Source organism: Pleurodeles waltl, chromosome 5 (assembly GCF_031143425.1).
Source record: "Pleurodeles waltl isolate 20211129_DDA chromosome 5, aPleWal1.hap1.20221129, whole genome shotgun sequence".
Taxonomy (NCBI): Eukaryota; Metazoa; Chordata; class Amphibia; order Caudata; family Salamandridae; genus Pleurodeles; species Pleurodeles waltl.
Genome location: NC_090444.1, coordinates 1039734025 through 1039756840, shown reverse-complemented (window position 1 = coordinate 1039756840; position 22816 = coordinate 1039734025). Strand labels below are relative to the sequence as shown.

Genomic DNA, 22816 nt, shown 5'->3' with positions numbered 1-22816 from the left:
TCTGCCATTCAATGAGGCTCTGATGGAACCTATCGAAGAGGTTTGTAAAAAGCCTGTCACCTCTTCGGCTGTTAATAGGTCAGTGGCCAGGCGTTATAGGTCGGCGCCTGGGGACCCGGAGTTTGTGTCCAAACACCCTTCACCAGAGCATCCTGCTCTTCAAGGTCGCCCCCTGGCTCGTTTCCGGGAGTCCCATCGGACCGGGAATCCAAACGAATGGACCAATCGGCCAAGAAGGTGTTTTCGTCATGCAGCATGGCTCTCAAGTCTGCCAATGCGACTTGCATTCTTGGCAGGTATATCCATGCTATAATGGATGCGACGAAGACGGTTCTTCCAGACATGCCCCAGGACTTGCGTAGCCTTCTTTTGGATGCTCAGGCGGCGGCTTCGCAAGTTATTCAGTCTGGGCTGGATACCACGGACTCTATTGCAAGAGCCATGGGGACTTCCGTTGCCCCTAGGCGGCATGCGTGGTTACGCACTTCCGGTTTTTCGTCTGACGTCCAGACCACGCTATTGGATCTGCCTTTTGATGGGGCAAAACTATTCGGATCGAAAGCGGACTGTGCGCTAGAGCGCTTTAAAGAATGTAGGGCCACTGCTAGGTCTTTGGGTCTGCAGGCTGCTTCCACCCCATTTCGGTCGTTCAGACGGCTGCAAGTTTTTGGTAGAGGGGCTTCCTTTTCGTGGGAGGTCACAGCAGCCGGGGGCAGCAGTCTTCCAGCCTCCCTTATCGATCATTCAGGGGGCGGGGTAGAGTCCGCACAAGAGGGGCCTCCCAACAGCAGCACCCTTCCTCTTCCTCTCCCTCTGGAGGGTTACCTCAAGGAATGCAGCCCTAGTCCTCTTGCCATTGTCTCATGTCTCTCCGGTAGGGGGGAGGCTTTCTCTTTTTCTTCCCGTATGGGAGTCCATAACAACAGATTCCTGGGTCATCAGTGTGGTAAGAAAAGGTTGCGCCCTTCCCTTTCGGGAGATTCCTCCTCCCTTCCCTCCCCGTCCTTCCTTTTGTTCAGAAGATCATCTCCTGTTGCTAGAGCAGGAGGTTCTCTCCCTATTATTGAAGGGCGCAGTGGAGTTGGTTCCAGAGCAAGAAAGGGGTCAGGGGTGTTATTCCAGGTACTTCCTGATCCCCAAAAAGGATGATCGTCTCAGACCTATTTTGGACCTGAGGGTTTTGAATTGGTTCCTCAAGCAGGAGAAATTCTAAATGCTGACTCTGGCGCAGGTGCTTTTGGCGTTGAACAAGGAGGACTGGAAGGTCCTTATTTTCACATTCCCATTCTCAAGTCCCACAGGAAGGATCTCCGGTTTGTGGTAGGTTCGCAGCACTATCAGTTCGCGGTCCTTCCTTTTTGGTCTTACTTCCGCACCACGGGTCTTCACGAAGGTGATGGCGGTGGTTGCAGCACACCTCCGGAGGGAGGGAGTAGCGGTATTCCCTTACATGGACGATTGGTTGATCAAAGCCGAGTCTCTGGGGCTTGTGTTGCGTCTTCTGCAGCTGACAACTCAGTTGTTGTTCAGTCTGGGTTTTTCAATAAACGTGCCCAAGTCTCACCTAGAGCCTCCTGTTCATAGGGGCAGTACTGGATACAACATTGAATCGGGCCTTTCCTCCGCCACAGCGGATACAGGATATTCAGGCGTTGGTTCCGATGTTTCGAGAAGGAGCGGTAATTCCAGTCCTCAAGGTCCTTCGTCTGTTCGCTTCTTGCATTCTGTTGGTCACTCATGCACGCTGGCACATGAGAGCTCTTCAGTGGTGCCTCCGCAGGCAGTGGTTTCAACACAGAGGAGATCTCGGGGAGTCGATAATGATCTCCAGAGACACTGCAGCGGATCTCCGATGGTGGGCTGCGGAAGGCAACCTTTCTCAAGGGAAGCCGTTTTCGCTGCCGACTCTGGTGACCACGGTGATAACGGATGCCTCCACCATAGGGTGGGGAGCTCATCTGGAGGATCTGGTGATCAAGGGTCGGTCTCCAGTAGAACAGAGGTTTCATATCAATCTGCTGGAACTGCGGCTGATTCGTTTGGCCCTCAAGGCCTTCCTCCCGTCCCTTCGCGGTCCGTCAGTTCAGATTCTGACGGACAACACGACCGCGATGTGGTATATCAACAAACAGGGGGGTGTAGGGTCGTACCTTCTTTGCAGAGAGGCTCTACGACTCTGGTCCTGGGCTCGGGACCATCGGCTTTGCGTAGTGGCAAACCATTTGGCCGGGGTCCAAAACGTACGAGCGGACAGACTCAGTCGCTTCTTCTCGGACGACCACGAGTGGCGTCTGCATCCGGATCTGGTTCTTTACATCTTTCGGATGTGGGGTTTTCCCCGAATAGGCCTGTTTGCCACTTGGGAGAACACGCACTGCCCGTTGTTCTGCAGCCTCCAGTATCCGGTGCAAGGAACGTTGGGGGATGCGTTTCAGATGTCCTGGTGCGACCAGTTGCTTTACGCGTTTCCCCCCATACCTTTGATTCCTCGGGTTCTGAGGAAAATTCGCCAAGACGGGGCCCAAGTCATTCTAATAGCTCCGGATTGGCCACGAAGGATGTGGTATGCAGACCTACTCCGACTCTCACTGTGCCCCCGCTCCGTCTCCCTCTCAGGGCAGACCTCCTCTCGCAATCGCAGGGGCAGGTTTTACACCCCCACCTCTAGAGCCTGCTCCTTCATGCCTGGAGATTGAACGGGGCAACCTGAGTTCCTTTTCTCTCCCACCCGAGGTGGTGGATGTTATTTTATCGGCCAGGCGACACTCCACCAAATCTATCTACGCTAGCAGGTGGGCTAAATTTGTGAATTGGTGTGGAGAGAAGCAAATTGATCCCTTACGCGCCCACTTATCGGATATCTTGTCTTTTGCGTTGTCCCTGGCACAGAGGGGTTGTGCAGTTGCGACAGTTAAGGGCTACTTGTCGGCTCTGTCAGCCTTTCTGTGTTTGCCTGACCAGCCTTCTTTATTTAAATCTCCTTTAGTATTGAGGTTTTTAAAAGGCCTCACTAATAGATATCCTCCCACTCCTTTCATTATGCCTCAGTGGGATTTGAACCTAGTTTTAACATTTCTTATGGGCTCACCGTTTGAGCCGATGCATTCTTGCCCCTTGAGGCTATTGGTTTTAAAGACTGTTTTCCTTGTTGCTATTACTTCGGCTAGAAGGGTGAGTGAGCTACAGGCTCTTTCTGTTAAGCCCCCGTATACGTCCTTCTATGGGGATAAGGTGGTGTTGAGGACCAAGGCTGCTTTCTTACCGAAGGTTGTTTCACCCTTCCATATGGGACAGTCTATTACACTCTCCTCTTTTTATCCTCCTCCTCATCCTGCATCGTTTGGACCCGAGAAGAGCGCTGAGCTTCTTCGTCGACAGAACGAAGGAGTTTAGATTAGAAGATCAACTCTTCATCGGGTACGTGGGAAAGAGGAGAGGAAGGGCAGTCCACAAGAGAACACTCCAGGTGGGTCATTCTTTGCATTAAGCTGTGTTACTCTCTGGCAAAGAAGGAACCCCCTGATGGAATAAGAGCTCATTCCACCAGAGCTAAGTCGGCCTCTTTGGCTTTGGCTACGGGTGTTCCTGTGGTTGACATCTGCAAGGCCGCAACTTGGTCATCCCTACACACTTTTGCAAAACATTATTGCTTAGATTCGGAGGTTAGGAGGGATGGCCATTTTGCACGGTCAATGCTGCAGGATTTCTTGGTTTGACCATTCAGGCACCCTCCACCGAGTGCGGTACTGCTTTGGGACTCTTTTCCATGAGTGAGGAATCCTCAGTTAGTTGTATCCATCAGAAGAACGAGTTACTTACCTTCGGTAACGCCTTTTCTGGTGGATACACTAGCTACCTGTGGATTCCTCACGGTCCCACCCGCCTCCCCGTTGCCTGTCTGGTCTTACCAAGTTATCCTTGGGTGAGCTCCTGTTGGTAATATGTTGTTTTATATATGTGTGTGTGTGTGTATATGTATGTATGTATGTATATCATTTAAAAAAAAAAAAAAGAAAGAAAAAGGGTGATTAGTGATGATGTACTATATAGTTTATATGTATATATTTTTGGGTATTTACATATTTATGCTGATGCTTTCTCTATTTGGCTTAATTAAATGTTATGATATAAGATTTTATTTGAGGCATTTGTTTCAGTTGTATTTGCCTGTTCGTCTCAGAGGCACGTAAAAAAGTGTTGGTACTGACGTCAGCACGCCGGCGAGGACCTCTTATTGCCTGTATGACGTCAGACGGCATCGCGTGGGCAATTGTGACGTCCTCGTCGACATGCAGAAGCTAGGAAGAAAATTTCAGTTGAAAGCTGGCGCATGGGGAAAATTCACTGAGTGAGGAATCCACTGGTAGCTAGTGTATCCACCAGAAAAGGCGTTACCGAAGGTAAGTAACTCGTTCTTCTAGCATCGAAAATGTGAGCTTGCTATTACTCCTGCTACTTCTTGGTGCCTCTGAATTACTGAGGCCTTAGTCCTGTTCTAGATCTCTGCCCTCTCAGTGCCTTCCTGCGGATGGACAGATTCACAATTCTCACACTATCCCAGGTCCTTTCCACTCTGTACGCCAGAGACTAAATTGTAGAGTTAGACCTGCAGGAGACTTATTTTCAAATCCTGCCTTTTATTCGCTACCTGTGGTTCACAGTGGACCAGGAGCATTTTCAGTTACCAATGTTTCTTTTTCTCATTAACAGTGCCATTCAGGTGTTCACAGAACACCTTCTTGAAGTTGGGGTACTAGTCTTCCCTTACCACAATGACTGGCTCCTGAGGGCAAGCTCGCAGCTGGCAGTCGTCGTCTTACCTTCAGACAACGGTGAACTTCCTTATATTGTTGGGGTTCACTATCCGCATGCCAAAGTCACACTGGACGTCTTTGCAGACACCCCCTTTGATATGCTTCATTATTGATACGGGACGGTTTTGTCTTTTTCCTCTGGAGCAGAGAGTTCAGGACATTCAGTCTGTTATCTCAGCGTTTCAGTCTCTGTCCTGTATCTCAGTGCTGAAGTCTTTGACTGCTGGAATCACTGACCTCCTGCATTCTACTGGTGCAAATGACAGATGGAGTGTATGAGATATGCTGCACTGGGACCTAACGTCTCATGGGACAGCACCAGGAGAATCTGTTGGATTGTATCCAGATTTCAGGGGAGACTGCTAAAGCTCTTCAGTGTTGGCTGCTAGACCACAATTTTGTCAGTGGCTGACCCCTCTTCTTCTTCCAGCCAGATTTGACAGTGGTGACTGGTGCATCGCTTCTGGATTGGTGTGGCCATCTGGGTACACTGGGGGAGGGCTCTGGTCTCCGGCAGAAGCTCGACTCCACAGGTTCTTCCATCAAGGGAGAGATCCCTGCCTTCATCTTCTTGCCACCACTCTGAAAACGCAATGTCGGCACTTTTGCAAGTTGGAGTTCCCAAAGAGGATCACCCTCAGGTGCATTCCACCTAGAGTGGAGCTTCTGACTCCTGCTGGCCTTACTGCTGCTGCCGCCTTTCCTGCCCTGAGTCCTGAAAATGATCAGGAACACACAAGCCCTGAGAATCTGTCCTCCGACAAAGCTGCCGCCTCACATGGGATCTTCTGTCACTGGAGCGCAGGCAGGGTGCTTCACTCAGGCCTGTGCAGTCTGCATCTCCATGCGTGAGAGTTGAGCAGCCGCACTCGACTTCAGTTGACATTACTTGTCAAGTCATTTATTTTATATTGTCTGTGAGGCATCCCTCTATTAAAAAAAAAAAAAAAAAAAATTGCATGCCAATTGTTGGGACAGATTCGTGGCTTGGTACGGCACCTTTGAAATGTATCCACTGCGACCTAGTTTGTCTCAAGTTTGGTTTTGTCCCTGCCCCAGCAAGGACATTCTCTGGGCATTGTTAAGGACTATTTGTCAGCTCTTTTGGCTTTTTTGGAGGTGAGGGATCATCCTTCATTTAAACCACCTAATGTAATTCGATTTTTTAAAAGCTTTGTGTCACTTGTTTTGCACACTTGTTTCTGCGAAAATCCTTTGTGATGCCACAGAGGGACTTGAATTTAGTCCTCACTTTTTGATGTGCACCCCTTTTAAGGCTTCTAATGTTGATAACTGTCTGTCTCATCACCATAATATTGGTTAGGTGTGAGAGCACGTTTTCTTTCAACCCACCTTCTACAACATTCTTTCCAGATATGTTGGTGTTGAGGACCCGATCTTCTGTTCTGCCGAAAGTTGTCACTCCATTCCATGTCAGGCAGACTATCACCCCTCTGGTGTTCTTAGCGTCACCTCTTCCTTCAAAGGAAGGCCATAGGTTTTGTCTTTTAGACCCCAGGGGGTCACTAAGCTGGTTTATAAATTGCACCAAAGGACATTGGGTAAACGAGCAGCTTTTTGTGAAGTTCTCTTCCAAAGAAGGTCAAGTCAGTGTAGAAACAAACCCTCTCCAGATGGATTCTTTTCTGCATTACGATCTGCTACACAGTGGCTAAGAAGCATCATCCAGAAGGCTCCTGGGCTCATTCAAGCCGGCCAAAGTTGGTACCACTGTCCTGGCACATGGGGTGCCTGTCCTGGATATTTGTCATGCACCTACGCAAGCATCTATACAAATGTTCACAACTCAGACCTGCCTCAATAGTGAGTTCCATCAAGAAAGGCATTTTACCTGCTCTCTTTCAAGATGTTTTGGTATGAGTCATTTCACAGACCCACCACCTGGAGAGGTACTGCTATGGTATCTATTCACAAAGTGACTAATCTGCAGTTAGACGTATCCATCAAAAGAACTAAATTGCTTACCTTCAGTAATGATCTTTCTAGTGGGTGCTTTAACCCCAGATTCCTTACTGATACTTCCTTCTCCATCTAAAAGGGCCCCAATTTAGAAATCTGCACGCTAGTCTTTCCATTTGCTGATAGGCTCTGCATCTAAAAGCAATTGACGTCAGCACCTATAGATAGCAATTACATGTGGCTGCGCTCATCACTTCGGAGCGGAATAACATTGGGGCAGAGCCACACAACTCCACTTACCAGTACTGGGGAGTACTACTTTGAAGTTTCTGGATCGAGTCTGGTGCCTCGCCAGTATTCTTATAGTGCGTATTCTGCAATTATTTAGAGCATCCACCAGAAAGGTTGTTACCGAAGGTAAGCAGCTTGTTCTTTAGTTTTATTTTGATTGTTTACATTATTAAGAATTAAATAAAGCTAAACGTTAGTTTTTTGCATCTGGATATGTATATCAGCTTCTGTAACAATACTTGCACATCAAATGGAAACATTTCAAATAGCCAGAGAATGGAGTTCTTCGGCTAGCAACCCATTCCACCCTCCTCCGCTTTCCTGCACATAGCCACAAAATATGTGGACTTGTAAATGTCTCTTGTGTTTGTTTAAAGTGTCATAGCTGTATAGATGTTAAAAATGAAAACCGTAAGTTTACAGTGTTTTTGTCTCTCTTTTTTTTTTTTTTTTTTAAAGTACCTGTAAATTGCTAGAACAAAAATGGGTCGGTCCAACTCGAGATCCCATTCTTCAAGATCAAAGTCAAGATCTCGCTCCAGTTCAAGATCAAGGTCGAGATCGCATTCTAGGAAAAAACGATACAGGTGACACAATCCACTAGCATTAGTTATTGAAACGTTTTTTACTTGCCTTTTGGTTTCCTTTTTGCTTGTTTAAAGTTTATTGGGACTAGGAACAAAGTCTGGTGTAAAGATACCGAGACAAAGACTGTATTTTCCAATTATAATGGCATTCATTGCTGCTTCTCTTTAAATTCCAATTATTGCTTCATTTAGATGGCCTACCAGTGAATGTCACCAGACCACATTCATTGTGATCAGATAACCGTCATCTGAACAAGTCAACCTGAAACCAATAACGTGGAGAGCAAATCTATAACCATTTACAACATTAAACACTTTCAGCATAGCATTCTACATTACTGACATGTGTAGATCACTTTTGTAAATTGTTACTTGACTGTTTTCTGTTTTAAAAAAGTTGTTCGTAGAACCCTGGGCACTGCATTGCATCTCTTCCCTTGATAAAGAAAACAACAACATTAGCCTTTCCATATACCTGCTTCATAGATTCAATGACATAAGTCACTACTTTGTTACAACTCCTCTTAACAGTAATCCTAATCCTGCTGAACAAAGTGGTAGGAAGTGGGGCGTTAAAGACTAGAAAATGCAAAATCTTGCTTTATCTACACCTGCAAAAGGATGTTTTCTTTTTTTTTTCTTTTTTTAGGACTGGATTTTTTCAGAAACACAAGCTTGAATAATTCTGCCTCAGTAGGCTGGGAATACCTGCCGGCAAAAGAGGAATATTTGCTTAGTAGCACATTGAAGTCAGTGAATCTGCCCAGACTTGATCGAATGAGACCATTGTACTGCGCATTCCACTTCTTGTGGAAGTCGCTGTAACTCAAATTTCTGCTGCTTGTCACGTGTAAGGTAGTCCTCGATGAGAGTTTTCCTTTCTCTCTCTTTTTTGCTTTCTTCATTAGGGTTTGTCAAAATGTTTTTGAACACCAGGTTTTCTTAGGCCAGGCTCAGCTAATCTTTACGATAAATTGTTGCTGGCTTTTTTCTGTGCAATTAGAGACATTATGCCTTATACTGGCAGCCACTCCTTTAAAGGAGAAGAAAAATCTTTTTTCAGAACATAGACCACTTGGGTTAAAGGCTGATTTTCACAGATGATCCTTGTAAGCACTGCCTGTTCTGCCTTTACTGTAAGCACAGGTTGGCACACTGATGTTTGTAATCCTTTCCCTGTGAAATCCCTGATTTACTGATAAAGGAGCTGGCTTTATTTCTTCAGTAGAAGACAGTCTTCTCCACTTTGAAGCACATCCTTTAAGGTGCTAAATCTGTGTACAGGCTCCATCCAGACACCTCTACGAAGAAGGAGCTAAAACCAGAGCTTCTCTGGTTATTAGAGTTGGAATTTTCCGGCACTTTCCAGAGTGGATTGTTATGAGATAACTGTTTAATCTGTAACTGCCAACCGTGAGGTAGTGTCAAAGGAGCGGGAGATGCACACAAGATGGCACAAAAATCAACCTCTTACAAAATCAATATTTTTTTCTACCTAAATCATAATCTTAAACTGAGTACTCTCCTGTTGACATTCAAGAGATCGAAACAGTCAGCAGGTGTTTTATCTGCCTAGTTGACAATGGGTATTTGTGCTCTGCGTCTGTTGGAGTTCAATTTACTCACACGAGGTCACAGAATCCTTGTTAGCGCCTTCACTGTTGATGGCACAGTCTGTTCTTGCCCTTTCGACTGCCATGCAGTTGGTGCCTTGTTTGATGCTGATGACTGCTCTCACACAAGACTGTGTTGCATTGCTGACACTGCCCTACTCAACCTGACTCGTCAGGGACTGTTGTACAGCCAGTTGGTGTCATGGAAGCTATGGGCATCTATGTTGCCACAGGTTGTCGCATCAATAGCATCCTTGTGAAACATGTCAGAAAAGTCCTAATTTTGCCATTCTACCTTCCCTGGAAATAAGTCACCTTTAGCTACCAGTCTTTTTCATTACTTTACAAAGTTACAGACTGTGCAGATTCTGGGCACACAGAAGGCATCTCAATAGTGAATGTGATCAGGTTTCAGAGTATGATCAGGGGGAAGTAGATGTGTAGCCACAATAGGACCACCCCCAGTTAAGAGTTTGTGAACAGGAATTTGAGGTCCGAAGACCACATAATGCATATACCCCCAGGCTATATATTATATGGACGATTAGAAAATGATCCTGGATGTTACATCAGTGAACCTTTCTTGGTATAGGTTTCTGAAATTCTTAGTCTCCCCAGCATATTTTAAGTTAAAGTGAAAGCTAACATTAGACAGCCTGTTAGCAACCCTGTGGAAAATGTATGGTGACAGTATAAAATTGTCTTATGTCTGTCCTTTCGTAATTTTTCTTCGGAGTTCCTTGATTCAAAACCCTGCCTATTCACAGTTGATGCTGCAAAGGACACGTTTTATTTGCTGCTTTATCTTGTAGAAACACAAAATTTCAGCTGGTTCTGCTTCTTCTGCAGGTATTGGTTCCAGGTTGTATGTTTTTAGGAGACATGCTTACTCCAGTATTGGAACTTTCATAGATTCACATGCTTGAATCATTCCCCATCGTCGAGATGGGAGTCCCGGTACAAGTTTCACAAGTAATGTTAAAACATATTGAAGAGAAAAAGGCCCTAGGCCTCTTCAATTTCATAGTCTATCAGAGTCATTTTGTGAAAAGGACCAAACCTGATCCTCCACCAATCGGGCGACAGCACCCTTCAGAACCTCCTGAGAGAAGCTCTAGCACCTCAGATTTTCTACCGCACGTCGTGCTAGGGAGTCTCCTCAGAGCTCTGCTCTATCTTCACACCTTTATTCAGCTCTTTTTCTCTCAGAGAAACTCATTTATTTGTATTTGTCAGCTATTTTTCAACTATGTCTGACAAGGAAAAGAAGAGTCTCTTAAGAGACTGCAAGACTTGTGGGAAGAAAAGACTTCATTCTGAAGACCCTCATCAAGACTGCATTTACTACCTGTACCCAGATCATTCAGCCAAGGACTGTAAGATTTGCCGTACTTTTTCTTCTAAGACCTTAAAAGATAGAGAAGGCAGATTATTAATATGGCTGCAGAATCTAAAACATAGGAAGGATCCAGTTTCTGGTTCTGAGAGTGAGGAATCATCAACATCTAAGAGATCAGCTAAAAGGGGCAAGATCACGCTCTAGATCTCCCTCACAAATCTCAAGAAAAGCCCTCAAAAAGACTGCTTCAGGGTCTTATAAGGGTCGCAGCCCATCTTCTTCCCCAACTAAACTCTCAAGTAAATAGGGGAACAGACATTCTTCCAGTTCTGAGAGGCACAGGAAATCTTCATCTGTTCCACCATCTGTGCCTTTCAAAAAGCCATCCTCTGTGACTGGAAAAAAGGCCTCGTCGACGGATTCCCCGTCGACGGCACCGTCGGTGGGTGCATTGCCGACGACAACAGCTACTTCAGGATTTCCATAGTCAACGGCTCCGTCGGCAACATCGTCGACGAGAACAAGTACACCACTGTCGACGAGAACTGCAACGACGACATCGGCATCGACGACCGTCTACACCTAGTCATCGTCGACGGCGCTGATGTCCGTGTCAGCCCTACCGTCGTCGTCGACGAAGCTTTCTGCTATTAAAATAACTGTGCGTCCAGCGTCGACGGCACCGTCCATGACAAAGTCGATTTACACGTCGTCGACGACACCGTCCACGAGGGAAAAACATCAAAAAAGAGGAGAAAAGTTAACTCCAACCCACACATCACCTAGTAAGGTATCCTCCCTGGTGCCAGTACATCTTTTGGAGGGAGATGAAGATTCAGATGAAGACGGTCCTTTTGGAACAGCCCACAGCCCTTCTGAATTGAATGTAAAATACCAGGAAGAGGAGGAATATGAGGAAGCTTATGATCCCCAGGCTTACTCTGAGCATCAGCAGTATCAGCAGGGAGCGTATATTCCTTCCGACCTGCTTACTGGTCTTAGAGCGATGTTAGTGGATTACAACAGAAGGTTTCCTCCACAAGGAGAACAGCCTCCTCCATCGCCTATTTCTGGTGTTTCTACTCCACATCAAAGACCAACGTCTTTGCATCTCACAGATGTGGCCACTCCGGACATGACAATTCCCCAAGACACTGACATCTCAGAAGGAGATCAGGAAGAAGGAGAGCTCATAGACACTCACTCAGAGTGGGACGAGTACATTATTCCTGCTCCATCTTCTCCTTCTCATTCGAAGGTGGAATCCCCACCTGAAGCCATTGGAGGTTTTCACAATCTCCTAGAGAGGGCAGCCAAGCGTTTTGCTTTACCGCTACCTACGAAGCAAACATATTGTTTCATATATGATTTTAAAGAGCCCTTTCAAAAGTCTGTGCGCTCTATCCCGATGGTGAACTACCTGTGGGAAGAGGGCCTTAAAGTCATGAATAATCCGGCAACAGTCACAGCAGTTTTGCCACGTCTGGATAAGAAATACAAAGCTCCTGATGATGCACCAACATGCTTGACAGGACATCCGGATTCAGTAGTAGCTCAGGCAGCTCAAAGAAGATCAAAAAATCCTTCTGCTCCGATTTCCGCATCCCCAGACAAGGAGGGTAGGCGGCTAGATAACATAGGGAAAAGATTTTCGTCTATGGCCAGCCTAGTGCTTAGAGCTGCCAACTCCTTGGCTATTTTGTCTCGATACTGTCAACACCAGGACAGTGCGCGCTCTATGGGCATCTAGAATGCAAAAACCCAACACTCGCAAGATAAAGTAATTTATGCATTGTGATGATATGTTATTGTTTAACCTTTTGCATTGCAGAATTCCATCCAAAAGATTCATTTTTAAGGTGTTTAGAAATACTGTACATTTACAATGTGTTGCTGCAGACATTCAGTGTGTGTTAGGGTGTGGTCCCTTTCCAGGGCCTTCTGGAGACTTTCCCTGCAACATGCCTGGGCGTGGTTCTGGGCTGGGCCAAGACTCTATTAAAGAGAGTCAGCCCAACTTCCAGTGCTCACTATTCAGAGGTCCCGGTTCAGAGCAGCAGCTTCTTCCTGAGCTCCTGTCCCAGCGGCCTATTTGGATTTTCCAGTCTTCTGCACTCATCTCTCATTGGTGATCACTGTTTCCAGGCGGTAAGATGGTGTTTGGACATTTCCCAACACCGTAATTGAGAATCTTCATATTCTTGATTTTAATTCTTAAATGAATAACAGATTACTTGTGCGCTGCCATTTTTTGACATTTGTATGGTGGTTTGCAAATAGGGAGGACGCGCAATTTATTCCATAAAGATTTGACTTCGTTATTACATTATTGTTCACTGCGTGCTGATATTTCTTGACATTTATATGATGTTTTACGAGTTGGCAAGACGTGCAACTCGTTTCATGAGCATTTAACTTTGTTGTTCATTGCGCGCTACCTTTTCTTGACATTTACATGGTGGCATTCGAATCGTCGAGAAGCGCGATTCACTTCTCGTGTGTAATTCATGCTGTTCATTGTGCGCTACCATTTACTGGCATTTACATGGTGGCATTCGAATCTGCAACACGCGCGATTCTTTCCTTGAGTGTTTTTTCATGTTATTCATTGTGCGCTACTATTTCTTGGCTTTTGTATGGTGGCATTTGAATCGGCAAGACGCGCAATTCTTTCCTCGTGTATAAATAATGTAATTTACTGTGCGCTACCATTCAAAGACATTTTCTTGGTAGCATTTCAAGTTGACACGTCGCGTGATTTATTCCTTGAATCTACGTTGTGTGATTTCATGGTGCACAAACCTTTATGGTGTTTAATACTCGTATAAAAATCTGCAGTGTGCGCAATTTACTTGCCAATGTTTTTTCTGAGATGAACACAACACAACACAACACAATACCAGAGTTCTAGAGGTAATTCTGTGTGTTCCTGATATGTATTCCTAAAAGGAGATTCATATGGTTGTTAGAAAATGCTCAGAGTGTTTCCTGATTCTCATGCTAAAGAAAGTACTTGAATCTGAAAGTCCTATTTAACTTTTCCTGTTTCCTCCTCAGGTATTCGGTCATCTAAAGCCTAGTCAGTTTTAGGATTATTCTAGGGTTGTTCATGTTTTTCGGAAAAGACGAAGCTTAGAGTTGTAGCATGGTACTGATTTCATGAGATGTAATTTTGATGTTGTGTTTTAACCTTTTGCTTCCTACAGGTCTCCTTCCCAGCTGTTCCCGTCCTAATCCCCTTTTCCCCACTTGGACTCTCTTAGACTCTGTGATAAATCTAATCAGAGTATTGGAGCTGTCTTGTGGTGGAAGTGTTGGGAACGTGCACGGACCCCGAGGATCTGGTGACTGACAGATACGACAGACAGCTTTGGGCGGATATTGCACCTTTTATTAATCAACTGCCAGAAGACGTAAAATCGGAGGCAAATAAGACTGTACAAGAAGCTCAACGCACGTCTGCAGAGCTTATAGACTGTGCAATGGATATAGCGACCACTGCTTTCAGACAGCTTTCAGACAGCTTGCAGGTGCTGCTGTATTAAGAAGACAGGGCTGGCTTAAAGCCACCTTATTTCGCCCAGAAGTCCAGAATAAAAGCCTAGACTTACCCTTTGATGGCCAAGCGCTATTTGGGAAACATGTGGACGAAGCCCTACAGTCAAGCAACACGGACACGGCAAGGTCATTAGGGACCCTGCAATATCGAAGATCGTCCTTTCGTCCTAGGGGGTGTGGCCAACCCTCTTACAGAGGGGGATATCAACAGAGATATTCTTCCTATCCATCATCTTCACAACAATATCGTCCATACTACTCCCAAAGGCAACCGGCTCAACCAGCCTATAGTAGACCGGCAGGCCGTGGACGTTCAACCCGCCCGGCCAAAGATTCAGCTCGTAGAACCTGATGTTTTTGAGGCGCCGGCTACGCTCAGTCCTCCTCCTGTCACCCTGGGCGGGAGAATTTCCTTATTCCTCAGTCAATGGCAAACCATTACGTCAGACAAGTGGGTCCTACAATTAGTGGAACGGGCTATACTTTAGAATTTATCCAGATACCTCCCTCTAACCCTCCCCGCAGGACTCCTTCAAGATGTCCTCAGCAACTCAAAGAAGAAGTCGACAAGCTGCTTCTCAAGGGAGCTATAGAGAAGGTGCCTTGGGCTCAACGAGGAACAGGATTTTATTCCAGGTTCTTTATCATTCGAAAAAAGTGGAACGATTGGAGGCCGATCCTCGATTTTAAGGCAACTAAATGTATACCTAAAAAAGCAATCGTTTCGAATGATCAGCCTGCAAGACGTCCTTCTGCGTCTCAATCAAAGATTTTATGTCATCACTAGACCTCAAAGACGCATACTTCCACATATCCATCCACCCTGCCCACAGAAAGTATTTGAGATTCACCGTAGCCGGGAGCCATTATCAATATCGCGTCCTTCCCTTCGGACTCAAATCAGCCCCAAGAATATTTACCAAATGCCTAGCACCAGTCGCAGCCTTTCTCAGGAGAAGAAAGCACCAGGTTTTTCCATGCTTAGACGACTGGTTAATAAAGGCAAAGACTTACACAGGAGCACACAAGTCAACAAGAAAGTGCATTTCCTTACTGACCAATCTCAGATTCACAATCAACTGGGAGAAGTCCAACCCTCTACCAGTACGCAGTATGACTTTTCTGGGAGCAAAACTGAACACGGAATCCGGCATGGCATGTCCCACGTTAGAGAGACAACAAAGATTACTAACCCTAGGGAGTTCCATACACAGAAGACGAAAGGTTACAGTCCGTCTCTTCAAATCACTGTTGGGCATGATGTCTTCATGCATACCTCTGATCCCTCTGTGTCGGCTAAAGATGCGCCCCTTGCAGGAGCAGGTAAACCGTCAATGGCTCCAAGTATCAGGCACTTTCGAAGACCAGATACAAATAACTCCGATAATGATCAAAACTCTCAAATGGTGGTCTCAAAAACATCATCTGTCAATCGGTCTCTCGTTTCTTCAACAGCCAGCCCCGTGGACCATAACAACAGATGCCTCACTGGAAGGCTGGGGCGCAGTATTACAGGACCTGGAAATAAGTGGCAAAAGGCCAATCCATCTGGCATCAATGCATATCAATTGGCTAGAACTCGGGGCAGTGCACCTCGCCTTACAAGCGTTTCCCCCAAGAATCTCAGGATCGCGAGTGGTGATAAGAACGGACAACACCACTATGATGCACTATCTCAACAAACAAGGAGGTACAAGATCTCTCACCCTCTCCAGGGAAGCCCAAGCGATCTGGAACTGGGCCTCGCAGCAAGGCATCACACTATTGGCGGTACACTTGCCGGGAATAAACAACAAGGCAGCAGATGCACTCAGCAGGCAGAAATCTGACTGCCACGAGTGGGAGCTAGACCAGACAGTACTGACCCAGATTTTTTTCCCAGTGGGGAACACCAACAGTGGATCTGTTTGCGAAGAAGGACAACGTCAAATGCCAGTTCTTCGCAAGTTGGCATCACCAAAAGGGATCTTGGGGGAATGCGTTTTCGACAGTCTGGTCAGACATCTTTGCTTACGCCTTTCCTCCCATTCCGTTGATCCCAAGGATCCTCACGAAGATGAAAACAGAACCGTGCACTCTTATACTGATAGCCCCGTACTGGCCGCGCCAACATTGGTTCACGGAGCTCCTCATTCTATCAGTCAAACCTCATATTCCACTGGAGCCGTTAACTCATTTACTAACTATGAACAACGGCCAGGTTCGGCACCCCGATCCGCAGTCAATGCGGTTATCAGCATGGCTCCTCACCACAGAGAGTTTGCGCATTTGAACATCCCGTAGGACTGCAGGGATATTTTGTCAAAGGCCAGAGCGGATAGCACTAACAAGACGTATCAGTGTAAATGGAAAAGATTCTGTGCCTGGTGTCATCAGCGTCAAATCGACCCTCTACTCTCACCACCAGAAGAAATATTGCTGTATCTGTTACAGTTAGCTCAATCTGGCCTAGCACACTCGTCCATTAAAGTTCATGTAGCAGCCATAGCTGCATACAGACGTTCAGATGACACACCCTCGCTCTTCTATTCTCGGCTGATTAAGAGATTTCTAAAGGGGCTTTTCAGGGTTTACCCTCCTTTCGGACCGCCACCTCCTTCGTGGAATTTGAATATTGTTTTGGCACAACTGATGAAGCATCCATTTGAACCGATCCACTGTGCTTCCCTCAAATACTTGTCGTGGAAGGTTGCCTTATTGATAGCTCTTACATCAGCTAGGCGGGTCTGTGAGGTGCAAGTGCTGTCCATCCAAGAGCCATTCCTGCCGCTTAAACAAGATAGACTTTCACATGACCGAACCTTTAGTCTTCAAGTCTTTTTTTTCCCTCATCCATCTACTCCGGCGGAGAGGGCATTACACTCTTTAGACGTGAAAAGATGCGTTCAATTTTATTTGGACAGGACTAAATCTTTTCGGCGCTCTAATCAGCTATTTGTGGCGTACAGTGCTCCTAGGAAGGGGTGCCCGGTATCCAAGCAGAGTATTTCTAGATGGATCGCCTCTGCTATTCGCTTTTGCCATCAGGCAGCTGGCAAACCTTTGCAGTCATCTGTGCATGCTAACTCGACGAGAAAAGTCTCATCGTCAGCGGCACTGTTTGCCGGAGTGCCACTACAAGACATATGTAGGGCAGCAACATGGAAGAGCTGTCATACCTTCACTAAGCACTACTGCTTGGAGTCCCTCTCGCACGGAAAGGTAGCAGTGGGCCAGGTGGTTCTCAGGAATCTCTTCAGGTGAAGGTGAGCCATTTCTCCTACATCCCTCCATCCTAGAACAGGTATGCACATTGTGTAAAAAAAAAAAAAGAAAAAAAAAAAAAAAGAAATGCATGTAAGAATAAGAGAACGCTATCATAATCCCATAAGTAAGCGGGTTTTCAGACATTGATCATGTTACAGTAGTGTCTTATGATGATTTCTATTACTGTTTTGTTCTTCAAATTTCATCATGTATCTTCACAGGTATATCTCTATATATATTATATTAGAGATAAGTAGATAGTTATATTTATGTATATATATATATATATATATATATATATATAGAGAGAGAGAGAGAGACCTATGGCAGTACACTCCTATACTTCATCAATTTATGCATGATGATAAGAAGGTTTTGTGGTTTAAGATATTTTGTTTATTAAAGATGTTGTCATTTTACAATGTGCATAGTTATTGCTTTCTACTCTGATTCAAGCATGTGAATCTATGAAAGTACCAATACTGGAGTAAGAAAATAAGTTACTTACCTGTAACTGTAGTTCTCCAGTATTGGAATCTTTCATAGATTCACATGCGACCCACCCGCCTCCACGGAGAAGCTCACTTCACCTCTTTCTTTCTATTTATACATATATTCAACATAATATAAGCACTTGTGCTTGGAAAATCTGAGGTGCTAGAGCTTCTCTCAGGAGGTTCTGAAGGGTGCTGTCGCCTGATTGGTGGAGGATCAGGTTTGGTCCTTTTCACAAAATGACTCTGATAGACTATGAAATTGAAGAGGCCTAGGGCCTTTTTCTCTTCAATATGTTTTAACATTACTTGTGAAAATTGTACCGGGACTCCCATCTCGACGACGGGGAATGATTCAAGCATGTGAATCTATGAAAGATTCCAGTACTGGAGAGCTACAGTTACAGGTAAGTAACTTATTTTCTTTTCAGTACAGTGACTGTAAACGTCATGAACGACAATGCATCTACTGGACAGGAGAATTTAAATGAAATAAGATTTGCTCTCTTCCCCTGCAGGGGGAAGCATTGTGGTTTAAGTGCAGGTAACTCGTTTTCTGTTGAGCCACAAAGCTGTCAGTATGCTGTGACCTTTTTCTAGTACCAGAATTGTAATCCCCCCTACCTTAATGCCATTATCGCTGCTGTATAGTTAAACACTATTGAAGGGTGATTCATTAACTCTGGAAGACCAGGTGAAGAAACATAATTGCTTTGAGGGAGGGCAGTGGTGCCGAAATAGTAACCATCCACTGTCACGCTACAAAACCTTTAAAAGTATTTCTTTTTGTCACTTCGTACAATAGATCCTACCCTTATTTCGTTGTCACAATAAACTACTTGTTGCTAGTATGGAATCTAAGCTGCCCTAGGGTGTCAAGTCATTTTATACACTTATGGCATCAAAACTCTCGAAACATGCTACGCATGACTGGATAAGGTTGCCATAGAAAGGTTTACATCTGAGCCTTATATATTCTAATTGAGGTCACAAATGATTCTCTTGATTCTGGAAAGAAAAGTTAAGTTAACTGAACATCTTAATGTCAGTACTACTGAAAGTGTTTATACAAGTACGTATCTTCAAAGTCCAGAGGCATGGTATAACAAAACAAAATCTTTGGCAATAATGTGGGATCCTAGTGCTCCTTTGCAAATGCTGCAGAATTTTTCATTTTTGTAAAAAAAAAAAAAAAAAAATGCAACAAACAACATGTGCTCCTTTGTATGACGGGTATTTGGAGGTTACTATAGCAGTGTTAAGGTGCCTTATTGTCGTTATTTGGAGACACATGAGAGGGCAGGTATGAATAGAAGGAGTACTCCTTGTCCCTTTACCTCATCTTTTTTTTTTTCTTTTTTAAACTGTGTATTTTGTTAGCTACCTTAATTTACTATAACCTTTGGCATAGAAGTCAAAGCAAGTAGTCTTCACCCTTGCACAGATATTCTCGACTCGTGCATGACTCTTGAGTTTTTTTTTTTTGTTTGTTTGTTTTTAGTACTGTTTCATCAGAAATGTGGGTTTATCGTTTTATTTAGTTTTGTGTCCATAATAGTTACGTTTTTATGCATCATAGCAGCCAAAATATACTATCTCAGTGCACTTTGATGGCAAAGTAAGGTAGCTTCATTACAAAAAATAGTAAAATTAAAATGTTTATCTATCTTAATGCTCTTTCAAACACAGTACAGTTAATTGATGAAAAAGAGTGTAGTCGACTGTTGGCTTGATATTCCAAAGAAACGTCTGCTAAGATTGCAGAGCTCCTTTTTACTTCTTGTAAAGTGACACACAAAGATGAGCAGAATATAATAACCCAAGCGTTGAATCGCCGTTGAACTTTATTTTTTCTATTTATCTCTTTATTTACCAATGATTAATACAATTGTAATATTTTAAATGTGCACTAATTGTTCTTCTCTTTTCAACTTCAGTTCTAGGTCTCGATCTAGAACATATTCACGATCTCGCAGTAGGGAACGTATGTATAATAGGGACAGTAGGGACTTTAGGGACAATAGGGATTACCACAGAGACTACAGAAACAACCGAGGCATGAGGCGCCCCTATGGTTTCCGACCAATGAGAAGAGGCTTCTTTCCAGGAGGAGGTGGCGGTAGATTTATGCATCGTGGTGGCTTTAGGCCCATGTGGAACAGAAGACATTCTCGCAGCCCGAGGCGTGAACGTTCCCGCTCAAGGACTCCTAAGAGAAGGTCTGTATCCTCTCAGAGATCTCGCAGCCGGTCTCATCGCTCTTACAGATCTTCCAGGTCCCCAAGGTCTTCCTCATCTGGCTCCTCATCCCAATATAGCAAATCACCTGTCCGTCCAAAAAAGCGCATCTCTCGTGAGAAAAAGGCAAAGAAATTGCGAAGTGCCCCATCACGTGATAGCCCTGTGAACACTAAATCTCATGATGAGCCTAAGGACGCATTTGAACGTGATCCATCTGAGTCTTTGGACGAGTTTAGCAAAGCATCAGGTGTGTGTGTAGATACTTGGGCTGGCCTGTCTGCATATGATAACAGTCCTCGGTCGCCCCGCAGCCCTTCCCCAGTGGCTTCCCCTTCCAGCCTGAGCTCTTCAGACTCTGATACACCAATTCTTAGTACAGCAAAGGACACTACTTCGCCACTCTCTCCCACTGTGCAGCACAGCCCAGAGAGTATTGACAATGGTTCTGCCCGTTACAGCCCCTCTCAGAACAGTCCACTGCACCACGTACCATCTAAGAGAAGTCCTGCAAAGACTGCCCCATCAGAGGAGAGCCGGACTGGTGAACTGGAGCTCTCGAAAAGTGGAAAACCTGGCAAGCGGTGAGTAGAATCCGAAATGTTTGCTGCTGACCCACTAATACTCTTAAGATCCATTTCAGCATAGCCTTGAACCACTATTAAAATCACTTGTAAATACATTTCATGTTTATTTGAAATATTCTTTGCATGATGTTTATTTTTTACACCGCTAGCCTTTTGCTTGATTTAATCAGACAATACGGTTATGCCAGGTTCAAAATTTAGTTTGGGCAGTATAATTCAAAATGCTGTAGCAAATTTGTATTCAGTGTTCTTGACTATTTCTTTAACCATCAATAAGGCAGTTAGTGCAACACATTGTTTTGGTTTCATTTTAGAGCTGCATTTTTTCGCTGCTGATCAAGTATCGATTTAGATATAAATACGTATTATTTAAACTTTGGTGGGGGGTGCACTATAAATACTACATTTGCTATGCTTTATCTTTCAATTCTAAAACTTTTTTGGGAATAGGTTTAATTTAAGGATCATAATGTCTTTTTTCATTTGGGAAACCTGGTTGGTTCATGTGAGAAATGGGACAGTTAAGAATTCAACTATTATATATAGTCTTCTCTAGACCTTGTTGAGGAAGATGAATTATGTTTTTGCGTAGTGTTCAGAGTGATGACTAGTGGTATTTTTTTTGTTTTCACATCAGTCTCCAAAACATTCATTTCAGACAGACATCATGAACGGGAAACATTGTTGATAGTATTTTGTAGATCTGCACGTAGAAGGGGTGGGAAGATTACCCTTTTACTTCTCTTCATTAACATTTTACCTACCTCCATAGCTAGACATTATTGACAGTAGAGCTTTATTAATTTCAAGTATTTAGAAAACAGCTCTGAACAGTCTACATTTGGGCCCTCTTTTTATATACATTCTTTAATGTTGAGAATGCTGTAATGAAAGTAGGACCAATTAGAAACTCGCTTTAATGTTTTGGTCTCCAAAGATTCCTGCTAAGACAGAAGACTTGAATAAATTAATCAGAATGCAATCTTGAAATAAAATAGACTGGCAGGAATGTAATATTGCACATGTATTTCTCTGGCACTTCTGTAGTGCAGCACGGAATTGTTGACTTACTTTTATATTTGGCTATTTCCCTGTTACCAGCTTGTAGAAGGATAGCACTACTCAGAAGTGGGAGAAAATACATCTTAATTGTTGAAGTTGCGCACAGCTGATAAATCATGCGTACGCTTATGCGCATAAAGCTCAGAGTAAGCCGCACTTCCTGCCAAGTTTCCAGTTTGCTAGTCTATAATTCACTGGAATCAGCTATATGCATTTTCAACAGAATTTCTGTAGGAGATCAATTCTTGTCATCCTGGTGTACCGTACTCCAAACTGACCTGGAATTTTGTCCAAGACTTTTTTTCTATTTAAGGAAAGATGTCACTCATCGTTCCTCCTCCTAGTTGAGTACGTTACATTCTTCTGGGTGATTCACATTTTGTTCTCCCAATACAATCCTTCCAACTGCTCTATATGATTGTGGTCACGCTTGGCTACTATGCACTCTTTGCTTTCTTGCAAGCTAGCTGTGATCTGCTTTATCATATTCCCTGTGCCTGTTTGTGAGATAGGACAAAACAATATTCCCGACATGTTGCATACTCTTAAATGTGCAGGGTCGTGCTAGGACTAAATACCTACACAATGACAGTAGTGTTCTTTGCGAAATGAATGGTTTCGGCTTCACAATAAAAATTAAGCCTTGGGTTGTATGGGAATTAAGAAACGATGTGGCTTTAATTGTGCAATAGTGTAGAATTGCCATCTATTTCTTGCTTAGATTTCCATTACAAAGCTCCTTATCTACCGTTTGGGGTAATAGCTTTTGTTTGCTTTTTCACCTCTTTCGACAAATGTGGTCTCTGTAACAATTCATGTATGGCTGGAAAAACATTTATAGCCAGTATTTTGCATCCCAACATATTTGTATGCCCTAAACATTGTTTTTTTTTCTATCATGTTGTTTTAATATTCAAGAGTGCAGTATCATCCCATAGGCTTTAATAAATTGAACTCCTGGCACAGTACGCTGTTTCTGTGAATTGCAGTTAGGTAGTTTTTTCTTAGTTTCTTTGTTGCATTAAACTCATCCTAAAACAGATTAAAGAATTAACATGGACTTTCTT

At 44.2% G+C, this 22816-nt stretch overlaps 1 protein-coding gene across 10 annotated transcripts in view; it reads left to right on the top strand.

Annotated features, from left to right (window-relative positions):
- The window catches only part of BCLAF1 (BCL2 associated transcription factor 1), a 539194-nt gene that overhangs the window by 102671 nt on the left and 413707 nt on the right, over positions 1-22816 (top strand). For all 10 annotated transcript variants that reach the window (XM_069235222.1, XM_069235220.1, XM_069235219.1 and 7 more), the window contains 2 exons: positions 7485-7612; positions 19800-20684. In XM_069235222.1, coding sequence (XP_069091323.1) covers positions 7509-7612; positions 19800-20684 — 989 coding nt within the window. In that variant the 5' untranslated portion in view covers positions 7485-7508. The remainder of the gene's footprint in view (positions 1-7484; positions 7613-19799; positions 20685-22816) is intronic.